Genomic DNA, 12,643 nt, shown 5'->3' on the forward strand with positions numbered 1-12,643 from the left:
CTTAAGTTATGTCCTACCCAGATATTTTTATATTTGCATATTTGTATATTTTTATTCCCTACTTTTTATATTCTATTCCATTGTATTTTATAAACCAGAATACTGCAACAAAACAATTTCCCTTCAGGGATTAATAAAGTCATCTATCTATCTATCTATCTATCTATCTATCTAGAGTCTCCTTTAGCCTAGGAACCACTGATGCTTCCTTTCGCTAGGAACCACTGATGCTTCCTTTAGCTAGGAACCACTGATGCTTCCTATGCCCTGCATGCTGGACCAGAGACCTTCTATTGGCTGGAGCTGGGTGCTCTTCTACTTTGGCGTTTGTAGCGTCGGCACTAACGTTAAGGTGCATTACCGCCACCGGCTTTGTTGGCGTGTGAACCAGAGTTACCTGTGGGTATCGGAGCGCTTCTATCGGAGATTTTAGATGCAGTCCGATACAATCCGACACTCATTTTTTGGCTGATATCTGGCCGATATCCGATATTAATACCAAATAAGGACACCCCTAATAAATAATACATGAAAAAGGTTTTGTAGTTCGACGGGATCTGACAGGACGTGATGAACCATGATAATAAGCGTACAACAAGTGGAAGATCCACTCCGGGTTTGATGTGTTGGAACTTCAGTGTGTTCCAGATGATTTCATATGGTTTCTCATGAGGAGCCGTGTTTTATTTTCACTGCAACTTTGAGAAATAAACTCAGATTGAAATGTGAGGTTTGACTCTAATGAAGAGGTTTGTGTTCGATTCAGGACAACCATCATGATGACTGGAGCTTTTCTGGATGCTTTTCAGAAGGTGGCGGACATGGCGACCGGGACCAGAGGTACACACACACACACACACACACACACAATGGGAGTATGTTATGTCATGTGGTGTGGTGATTCCTGAGAGTAGAGAATCGGACCAAAGACAAACCCACCAGCTGACTTGAAGCAGACTTGCATTCCTTCTCCTAAAGTTATGGTAGGTTAGGGGTAGAGATAGTTAAGTCGTGTTTCCACCGCACGAAACTTTAAAGGATGTGGTTAGCATGTAGTGTCTCCAAAACTTGAAAAAGGAACTTTAGTTTGTCACCCTAGTTTTACCAAAGTAAAAGTGAAAGTGGAGCCACGTGGAGCTCCACGACGGTACTTTTCCACTGATTCCTCCTCAGCCTTACGGCCCTTCACACTTTCCTACCCAGAGGTAGTACTACTGCCACGTACTTTCCTGGTACCCGCTACCAGGAACTATCCTGGTAGCGGGTACCAGGACAGTTCCTGGTACCCACTACCAGGAAGTATCCTGGTAGTGGGTACCAGGATAGTTCCTGGTACCCACTACTTTGCATATACACATAAGCCGTTTTTTCCACCGCACAAAAACTGCAGGGACGGAATGGAGCCTTACGGAGCGGTATGGCAAAGCGTAACCGGAGCCAAATCCGGTGCCCGTTTCCACTGCAGAAAGTAGGTTAAAAAGTAGGCGGGGCTTAGAGCTCTGCGGATATGTGACGTTACAACAGTCGTCTCAGCCTGGAGGCAGATCTGGACCTTATGAATCCTCTGTTGTTGTTGTTGTTGTTTACATCCTCCACTTTGCACTAGTTGTTAGTTAACTGTTAATTTTTGCAGCAGCAGAGCTGCAGCTGTAACTTCCATGTTGGTCCAGAGAGAGCCAACGCTCCGGTGACTTGCCCCGCACCCGAGTGTGTCCCAGCTTCACCGGGACACGGAGCCCTGAGCTTTCTGCTCAAACGTCCCGGTCTCCCCCTGCCTCGTGCCCGCTCTTTCACGACCAACGTGAAAGTTGAGCAGCAAAGAAAAGAAAAGGAAAAAAAAAACCAACCAGAGAAAGCTGACCACAATAACAGAGGATTCATACAACAGACATATTAAAATATTGAGGGTGTAGTAAATCACTGACCAATCAGCAGACGGCTCCTCAAACTCAGACCCGTTCCATGGTCCTGGTACCCTGATGGAGGGGGGGCGGAAAAGAGACCGCCTTTGGAGCCGTTGTTTCTGGAAAATCATAAATTCCTGCAGTGGAAACGAACTGTAACGGACTCTAAGGCTTTAGCCACTTGTTGTGGCAGGTTAGGGTTAGTTAGCTAGTTGTGGCAGGTCAGGGTTAGTTAGTCACTTGTGGCAGGCTAGGGTTAGTTCGCTAGTTGTGGCAGGTCAGGGTTAGTTAGTCACGTGTGGCAGGTTAGGGTTAGTTCGCTAGTTGTGGCAGGTCAGGGTTAGTTAGTCACTTGTGGCAGGCTAGGGTTAGTTCGCTAGTTGTGGCAGGTCAGGGTTAGTTAGTCACGTGTGGCAGGTTAGGGTTAGTTCGCTAGTTGTGGCAGGTCAGGGTTAGTTAGTCACTTGCGGCAGGTTAGGGTTAGTTCGCTAGTTGTGGCAGGTTAGGGTTAGTTCGCTAGTTGTGGCAGGTCAGGGTTAGTTAGCTAGTTGTCGTGGCAGGTTAAGGTTAGTTAGCTAGTTGTTGTGGCGGGTTAGGGTTAGCTAGCTAGTTGATGTGGCAGGGTAAGGTTAGCTAGCTAGTTGTTGTGGCAGGTTAGGGTTAGTTAGCTAGTTGTTGTGGCGGGTTAGGGTTAGCTAGCTAGTTGTTGTGGCAGGTTAGGGTTAGTTAGCTAGTTGTTGTGGCAGGTTAGGGTTAGTTAGCCACTTGTTGTGGCAGGCTAGGGTTAGTTAGCCACTTGTTGTGGCGGGTCAGGGTTAGTTAGCCACTTGTTGTTGCGGGTCAGGGTTAGTTAGCCACTTGTTGTTGCGGGTCAGGGTTAGTTAGCCACTTGTTGTTGCGGCATGTCGACGAGTCTGGCCCTGTGCAGAAGCATGAAGTGGTTTGGGCGTTGGCGGCCCTTTGAAAGATCCCGTTGAGACCCTGAGCTTGTCAGAACTGGTCTGGTGGGTTTGGACGCTGTGGTCGGTTTCCACGGCGATGGCCATGTTCTCGTCTTTCTCTGAACCACTTTGTGTTGGGAGGTTGGTTACCACAGCTCCCAGGCCTGTCGGTGCGGGACACACTGGGCTGTGCTCCTGCAGGCCGTCCTGCTCAGCTTCATGTGGAAGTCCTGACATGTTAGCATTACTTGCAGTCAGAAGTTCTTTGAAGCGTAGGACAGTGACTGTTTGGTACTGTGAATAAAAGGTAGCCTGTGATCCAGAAACATGTTCTGCTGTGTTCCCTGTTAGGAAGATGCTCATAAGTCTGGGTGATGGTCTGGACAGGCTACACTTAGCTACTGAAACTTCTTACAAAGTTATACCGAACTTCGTTTAAGAAAGTTCATGCTAATCAGAGTGACTGTGGACACGGGGTGATGCTAATGCTATTTGCAAAGCAAGATTTCTCTGTTGCTGTCAGGATTAGCAGCTCCTCCTCCAGTAAACGCAACTTTAGTGAAACAGGAACAGAGCAAAGACTTAGCATGATGCTAATGCTAATTAAGACAAGTGTTGTTCTTAACCTTTATAAATTGTCGACATTCTTCCACCTTGACTGGATTCAGTAGTGACGTCTGGAGACGGGAGCCTGCAGGTGAATTCACCTTGTAATGAATACTAATGATATTCCTAACGTGTAGCAACTGAGCCGCTGCGGGCCGCGCTGGGTGTGATCACACTCCCCTGAAGCTCCGCTCACAACTATGTGACCTTCTTTTCTCTTGTCACAACTTGTCAATAAAGTCTAGCTCACCAACAAATGCTCTGGTGTCTGGCAGCGAGAGGCTGCTTTTAAAAACTCTGGAGGCCATGATGAACCTGGACCAATCATAGCGTGTGTGAATAGAAGCTGTGAGGTGGCGGCGTGTCTCTGCTGACTGCGGCGGCTGGATGGCGGCTGGATGGCGGTGATGGCGCCGCCTCCTGGGGTCAGGTTTGGGTGAGGTGGCGCCTCCTCCTGGGGTTAGGATGAGGTGGCACCTCCTCCTGGGGTCAGGTTAGGGTGAGGTGGCACCTCCTCCTGGGGTCAGGTTAGGGTGAGGTGGCACCTGCTCCTGGGGTTAGGATGAGGTGGCACCTCCTCCTGGGGTCAGGTTAGGGTGAGGTGGCACCTCCTCCTGGGGTCAGGTTAGGGTGAGGTGGCACCTCCTCCTGGGGTCAGGTTAGGGTGAGGTGGCACCTGCTCCTGGGGTTAGGATGAGGTGGCACCTCCTCCTGGGGTCAGGTTAGGGTGAGGTGGCACATCCTCCTGGAGTCAGGTTAGGGTGAGGTGGCGCCTCCTCCCGGGGTCAGATTAGGGTGAGGTGGCACCTCCTCCCGGGGTCAGGTTAGGGTGAGGTGGCGCATCCTCCTGGGGTCAGGTTAGGGTGAGGTGGCACCTGCTCCTGGGGTCAGGTTAGGGTGAGGTGGCACCTGCTCCTGGGGTTAGGATGAGGTGGCACCTCTTCCTGGGGTCAGGTTAGGGTGAGGTGGCGCCTCCTCCTGGGGTCAGGTTAGGGTGAGGTGGTGCCTCCTCCTGGGGTCAGGTTAGGGTGAGGTGGCACATCCTCCTGGAGTCAGGTTAGGGTGAGGTGGCGCCTCCTCCTGAGGTTAGGATGAGGTGGCACCTCCTCCTGGGGTCAGGTTAGGGTGAGGTGGCACATCCTCCTGGAGTCAGGTTAGGGTGAGGTGGCACCTGCTCCTGGGGTCAGATTAGGGTGAGGTGGCGCCTCCTCCCGGGGTCAGATTAGGGTGAGGTGGCACCTCCTCCTGGGGTCAGGTTAGGATGAGGTGGCACCTCCTCCCGGGGTCAGATTAGGGTGAGGTGGCACCTCCTCCCGGGGTCAGGTTAGGGTGAGGTGGCGCCTCCTCCCGGGGTCAGGTTAGGGTGAGGTGGCACCTCCTCCTGGGGTCAGGTTAGGGTGAGGTGGCACCTGCTCCTGGGGTTAGGATGAGGTGGCACCTCCTCCTGGGGTCAGGTTAGGGTGAGGTGGCACATCCTCCTGGAGTCAGGTTAGGGTGAGGTGGCGCCTCCTCCTGGGGTCAGGTTAGGGTGAGGTGGCACCTGCTCCTGGGGTTAGGATGAGGTGGCACCTCCTCCTGGGGTCAGGTTAGGGTGAGGTGGCACATCCTCCTGGAGTCAGGTTAGGGTGAGGTGGCGCCTCCTCCTGGGGTCAGGTTAGGGTGAGGTGGCGCCTCCTCCCGGGGTCAGGTTAGGGTGAGGTGGCACCTCCTCCCGGGGTCAGGTTAGGGTGAGGTGGCGCCTCCTCCCGGGGTCAGGTTAGGGTGAGGTGGCGCCTCCTCCCGGGGTCAGGTTAGGGTGAGGTGGCGCCTCCTCCCGGGGTCAGGTTAGGGTGAGGTGGCGCCTCCTCCCGGGGTCAGGTTAGGGTGAGGTGGCGCCTCCTCCCGGGGTCAGGTTAGGGTGAGGTGGCACATCCTCCCGGGGTCAGGTTAGGGTGAGGTGGCGCCTCCTCCCGGGGTCAGGTTAGGGCGAGGTGGCGCCTCCTCCCGGGGTCAGGTTAGGGTGAGGTGGCGCCTCCTCCCGGGGTCAGGTTAGGGTGAGGTGGCACCTCCTCCCGGGGTCAGGTTTGGGTGAGGTGGCACCTCCTCCTGGGGTCAGGTTAGGGTGAGGTGGCGCCTCCTCCCGGGGTCAGGTTAGGGTGAGGTGGCACCTCCTCCCGGGGTCAGGTTTGGGTGAGGTGGCACCTCCTCCTGGGGTCAGGTTAGGGTGGTCCAGTTTTCAATACGTTGGAGACTTGTGATGAAATATTCTTCACGAGTTTTAAGCAGGTTTTGAAAACATCAGATTCTTTATTCTTCAGAATTCAGAATAGTTTTGTACATAGTTGGAAGTAATTCCAAAGCAATGAACAATCACATAGTGTGAGGAAACACAAGGTTGGACATTCCTCCAGTGGTAATCCAGTCGGCCATGAGGGGCGGAGCTTCATGATGCTCCACCTCTTTTCTACTCTCATTTATTTGTATGTTTTAAGAGCAGCTTCCTCTTGTCTTCCTCTGCTGCTTCCACATGACTCGTCTCCACGGTAACAGAGGAGCTGTTGACGTCTTTGGCATCATGGGGTTTTAAACACACACACACACACACACACATCACAAGATGCCCGCTGGACTCCACCCAGAGGTTTCCCGAGGTCGGCGCTCTCTCCATGTGCTGCCCAGGTTGATGAGGGCAGTTCTTCTTTACCTATCGTCAAAATAAATCAGTCATTTTCTATTTTGAAACACATCACCAATGAAACGAGTGGAATCTTTATTTTGATAGCATGAAATGTGTTGAATGTGCGTGTTGGAGCATGACTGGCTGCATGTCCAGAGCAGAAGTCACACTGACGGCTGCTTTTTGAGTAAGCAAGTGTGAAAGCAGGAAAAAAAGCCCACCAAGGATTCAATCTGTGCACAGTCACACAGTGTTTCACTGAAAGAGCCACATTATGAGGCAGAGGAGGAGAGTGAAGCTGGAAAATCTGGATTTTTTTTGACTTTTTATTTCCCTCCTGCTCTGTTTGGTTAATTCACGCCTGCTTTGGGTCACATCACATCACGTCTGAGTAATTCTCTCACCAGTCAAACATCACATTTCAAAAAGCAGCTGAACACAAAGTGGAAATAACAAATAAACCCAATATTTCAATAATGAACATGGCTACCCTGCTAAATACAGTTATAAAGATAAACCCTGATGGTATATACTCACAAATCCTTCTGTTTCTGACATCACCATTTGTAGTATAATCGAGTTCATAGTAACATGTCTTGGTTGTTTAGCAGTTTTCCACTAAACTTTGCTATTTCCTCAACCTCCTGTTTACCGGGGGAGGAGCCTCATTATTCTGGACGGACAGAGGGACAGTCTCTGCCTCAGGTCCTCCCTGCTTTAAAGGACCCATATTTCACCATATTCCATGTTCCAGTCCCTCCTCTGCTCATGTGGATAATAATGTGTCTGATCCAGTAGAAACACTCACAACTGGTGAAATTCTAGTATTTCTTGGACTGAGCTGACGTCACCTCTCATGGTGGTGGTTCTCAGCTCCTCCACCTCCTCCACCCTCACGGAGACTGCAGCCCAGCCCACAGCCGCCTCCTCCACCCCCTGGGTGACGTAGCCAGCAGCTCACCTGGTAGTTGTAGTAATGTACTGACACATCTCGGCCCTCCTTAGTCTTTTATTGTGGGAATAGCAGCAGGTTTCAAGAGGAGCTTCTGAGGAAGTCCAGTTTCAAAGTACCGTAGTTCTGGAAGCTTCTTTGGTGAAGAGTCGCTCACAAACAAACATTGTTTGTGGAAAACAACAACAAGTCCAGCCACATTGGCCACTGGGCTTCTTCTTCCACAAGACAAATAGTGAGGAACCATACTGGTACCTGAAAACACATTTTCTCCTGTGGACATGAAGGTGAAAACACATTTTCTCCAGTGGACATGAAGGTGAAAACACATTTTCTCCAGTGGACATGAAGGTGAAAACACATTTTCTCCAGTGAACATGAAGGTGAAAACACATTTTCTCCAGTGGACATGAAGGTGAAAACACATTTTCTCCAGTGGACATGAAGGTGAAAACACATTTTCTCCAGTGGACATGAAGGTGAAAACACATTTTCTCCAGTGGACATGAAGGTGAAAACACATTTTCTCCAGTGGACATGAAGGTGAAAACACATTTTCTCCAGTGGACATGAAGGTGAAAACAGATGTGGAACAACAAAAACAGCAGTTCAATGTGAAGCAGCAGAGACTGAGATGTGGGCGTGTCTTGTTTTGGTTTCTCCTCATGTCAATCTTCCTGGAGGCGGGGCTTCTCCAGCTCTGTGACATCATCAAATAGAATCAAGGTGTTGAGCTCCCCCACCAGGTAGAACAGAGAAAGATCCCTGTGAACTCAAACTGGAGGGAATCAATGAAAAAACACTTTGGGGATTATATGAACCCCAAATAGAACTTTTATCATGTTTAAAGACCAGAAAAGTCCATTTAGTAGAATATGGGACTTTAACCCCTGAATGCCCTGATGGTTCTGCACCACGTCCAGCTCAAAGCCAGAGAACCAGCCAGATGCAGGAGATGTGAGAACATGAAGAGCTGCAGTAGCCTCTAGTTTAACCCTGAGTGTTCTGATGGTTCTTCACCACGTTCAGCTCACAGCTAGAGAAGCCCCGTCACTGACTCACATGTTGAATCAGGAGACGGGAGAACATGAAGGGCTGCAGGAGCCTCGTGTTAACGAGTTTAGTGTTTTCCAGTAAAAACGGCCTGAAAACCAAACAGTGGCCAGAACCACTGAAACTGAAATTTTATAAAGATGGCTTTCCAAGCCTGAGCTTTTGGAATATGCTCCTACTTCGTCTCCATGGAAACGAAGTGGAAACGTTTGTTCTCCATGTCTGTGTAGACGAGAGGAGGCTGCTATTGCTCATGACCACCACAGACGTAGTTAATTCTTCTGCACATGCTCAGTAGACACGCAATAACAGCAATATTTGCCTCCAGAGTGTCATGAAAGTTGAGTAACTTAGTTACTGGGTTTACATGAATGGCTTTTCAGTGAGATGTTCACCTGTTTTTGAAGTGCGACAGTCCAAGCATCACACTCACCTCATTGCTATTGCGTCATGATAAAGTGAGACTGAATTGGGGAATGAAAACAGACTCGGTCTCATGGAGTGCCTGTCCCATGCTGTCAGCTTACTTTGTTCTCTGAAGTCATCTTGTGCTCTACGCTGAGCTCTATGGAGCCTGTGTGACGTGTACCACTTTAAATGCAAATGAAGGTGAAGCCAGGCCACCATGAGGGGATTCAAGGTTTTGGAAAAGCCCCTTCAGCATTAAAACATGTTGAAGTCGCACTGAAACAAACAAAACTGCTCAAGCCCCACCTCCTTCCCCTTATCAACCAATCACTACAGAGCACCACTGGCCACACTTCTTTTTTGTGATTGGCTGAGGGCAGATTGAGATCGTTGTTTTACAAAGTTCTGAAAACGATTGTGCGTGACACTGGAGGGAAATGTTATCATCCATCTACTGAGCATGTGCAGAACAAGCAGTGTTTCCTGGCAGTAACCAGGAGGTGTTGGTGTCCATGGCTCTGAGCGCCGCTGCAGTGACACACTGAGAACACACCACAACGGTGCTTTCACTTGACACAGTCTGTGTCCACAGAGCCAGTCAGGCTAGCAGCCTCAGTTCCATCTGCAGGCAGCTGCTCCAGATGTTCAACTCATTCTACTGCAGAAACACATGCAGCTCTAATACACCTCTAAAATGCCAGCTAAATAACCTTTAAATACACTCAGCTCAGCTCGTATTACTTCAATCTGAGGCTGCATTTTATTTAAAGTGCAATTTAAAATGAAGTGTTGAAATATGCCAACAAATGCAAAATCACTAGCTTATACAAGAGACTTGGCAATGTATTGAGTTTGAACAAGTTACTTTATGATGGACTTCCTCTCAATCTCTCCTGAGGCAACCTGCTCCTGCTATTGTTGTGTTATGTAGTCGGATACCATATTTCCTCATATGGATTAGATGAAAACATCTAATTAAAATGTAAAAGTCTCAGACATCTTCTTTCATAACTTTTTACACAGGAGGGGCAAAAACCTGTAGTAATCTTTGAATGAGTTAAAAAACACAAACACGCACAGCCTGGCTTTGATCCCACACAGGATAAAGGATTTACACCTTCCAAAAACGCCACACTTTTGCAATAGCAGCTTCAGGATAATGATCTTCTCCTCCTAACATTCCCTGAGCTGCGGCAGGGAGGGAAAGGTAAGGAAAGCAAACACACCCTGCCACACCTCAACGATTAACCCTCACTGTGTACCTGAGAGTTTTCTACAGGTCGAGGAAATAACGAAGAACTGATAAAGAATAAAAGAGCTGAATGAGGAGCTGCAGGTTTTGTAGGAATCAACAGAAAGTAAGGTGCGCTTGATTTGAGTGTCAGCGCCAGGCTGATTTGATCTGTTTGACACCTGATCTGTGCCGACGGTTCTTTGTTTCCTGCAGACTCAGTCCTGGTATATGTGCATTTCAAACGACCCGTTTTCTTACATTTAGATGTGGTAATGACGTAAAGTGAGTCAGTGTGAACTCACAGCTCCGACTCTTCTCTGGAAATCTGCTGTGTGGATTTCATCTGGAGGACCAAACCTAACATCAACCAATGTGTGGTACATACCACTCAGTGTCCCTCCATTCATCTGTGCTACTGCAGTTTTTTAGGGCATGGTATCTTGAGGAAAGTCACGGTACGATATGTACCTATACACATGGGTCACGATATGTACCTCGATACATGGGTCACGATATGTACCTCAATACATGGGTCACGATATGTACCTCGATACATGGGTCACGATTTGTACCTCAATACATGGGCCAAGATATGTACCTCGATACATGGGTCACGATATGTACCTCAATACATGGGTCAAGATATGTACCTCGATACATGGGTCACGATATGTACCTCGATGCATGGGTCACGATATGTACCTCGATACATGGGTCACGATATGTACCTCGATACATGGGTCAAGATATGTACCTCGATACATGGGTCAAGATATGTACCTCGATACATGGGTCACGATATGTACCTCGATGCATGGGTCACGATATGTACCTCGATACATGGGTCACGATATGTACCTCGATACATGGGTCAAGATATGTACCTCGATACATGGGTCAAGATATGTACCTCGATACATGGGTCACGGTGTGTACCTCGATACATTGGTCACGATATGTACCTCGATACATGGGTCAAGATATGTACCTCGATACATGGGTCACGATATGTACCTCGATACATGGGTCAAGATATGTACCTCGATACATGGGTCAAGATATGTACCTCGATACATGGGTCACGGTGTGTACCTCGATACATGGGTCACGATATGTACCTCGATACATGGGTCACGATATGTACCTCGATACATGGGTCACGATATGTACCTCGATACATGGGTCACGGTGTGTACCTCGATACATGGGTCACGATATGTACCTCGATACATGGGCCACGGTATGTACTTCGATACATGGGTCACAATACGATACCACCACCGTCACATCCACTACCACTACCACCACCACCACCATCACCACTTCTCAATCAAAGTCACAAGATCAACCAAATACTAGTGCGGAATAGTGTGAGTCATACTGCAGTGAATACACTGTATTTTACTTGCAAATAACGGTGTCCTTCAACTGCTTTGAACACAAATCAGCCAATCACATAACCTCGTGCATTTAGATCGTAGACGCGGAAAGACCAACAACTGAGCTTCAAGTAGAGATTTCACTGCCCTTACACACACACACACACACACACACACACACACACACACACACACACACACACACACACACGAAAACTCTGCCATTGCACATGCCGTAGGAACTAGCATTTCTGCACATGCTCAGTAGAGCCCATCGAACAGTTTCCTCCGTGGCGTCCATATTGTCCTGAACTTGGTACTTTTATTTTGACAGTCACCATAATAACAATCCAACTTGGTTGACTGTCGACACGAATGTCTGTGTACTCCCATTGTTAATTTAATTTAATTTAATCTAATCTAATCTAATCTAGTCTAGTCTAGTCTAGTCTAGTCTAGTCTAGTCTAGTCTAGTCTAGTCTAGTCTAATTTAATTTAATTTAAAATTATCAATTTATTTCATTATGTTTTTTAAATGTATACATATTTTTCTTTTTATATTTTTTCTTTCTTTTCTTTTTGTGTTTTTATAATTGTATTATGTTTATAGCTCATTGTGCTCTGTGTGTGTGGTTTTAATCACTTTAAGTTTAATGACTAACTCGGCAGCAGGCTGGTGTAAGACTGGAGGACTTTCTCAGCAGTTAAGCGTCACAACAGAGAAATGAACCCGCTGAGCTTCATTCTTCTTTTAAAATGTATTTTAACGTGTTTAAATTGGATTGTGGATGATGTTCATCAACAACTGAATGTTGGTTTGATGGTCACAGGAGCTACGAAGGAGATCGGCTCGGCGCTGACAAGGATGTGTATGAGGCACCGCAGCATCGAGTCCAAGCTCAAGCTGTTCACCACGTAAGACACGCACGCACGCACGCACGCACGCATGCACGCACGCACGCACGCACACACACACACACACAGATTTAGTTATCTGTGTGTGTGAACCTTCAGTACTAAAACTACCAACAACGCCCACGAGTGGCCAAACATGAAAACTGCATAGTTAAAATGTTTGGTGCCCCAGATTGAAATGCAGGTTTGGACTCTCTCACAATCAGAGCGGAGTTTAGGAAGTGTTTTATTATTCTGGGTTTTTTAAATGCTTGTATATTATTTTGAAAAGCTTGCATTCCTTCATACGTGTCAGACGTGGCCGTGCTCCGATCCAGCGAGAGCTCTCTGCTCTCCACTCAAACCAAACCAACTGCTTTTAGTTTATTTGCACTGAAAGAAGCTCAAACTCTGACACTCTTCTGCATTTCAGCCTGTTGAGTGTTACAGATTGATTCCCAGTATAAATGTATTGCTCCTGTGATTTGTTCTTTCATACGTTTAGTCTTTTAACTAAACGAGGTTTATTAATTGTGCCTGCCTCTGTAAGAGGCGTCGCACAATTATTACAATCCTGGGAAAGCGCCGTTTTTTTTTATTATTATTAATTGTGCCT

The 12,643-nt window shown here is 47.9% G+C and overlaps 1 protein-coding gene across 4 annotated transcripts in view; it reads left to right on the forward strand.

Moving 5' to 3' along the window:
- Positions 1 to 12,643, forward strand: part of mtss1 (MTSS I-BAR domain containing 1) — a 97,498-nt gene that overhangs the window by 37,022 nt on the left and 47,833 nt on the right. For all 4 annotated transcript variants that reach the window (XM_080495088.1, XM_080495090.1, XM_080495089.1 and 1 more), the window contains 2 exons: positions 767 to 840; positions 11,964 to 12,048. In XM_080495088.1, coding sequence (XP_080351214.1) covers positions 767 to 840; positions 11,964 to 12,048 — 159 coding nt within the window. The remainder of the gene's footprint in view (positions 1 to 766; positions 841 to 11,963; positions 12,049 to 12,643) is intronic.

Source organism: Blennius ocellaris (assembly GCF_963422515.1).
Source record: "Blennius ocellaris genome assembly, chromosome: 4".
NCBI classification, from domain to species: domain Eukaryota; kingdom Metazoa; phylum Chordata; class Actinopteri; order Blenniiformes; family Blenniidae; genus Blennius; species Blennius ocellaris.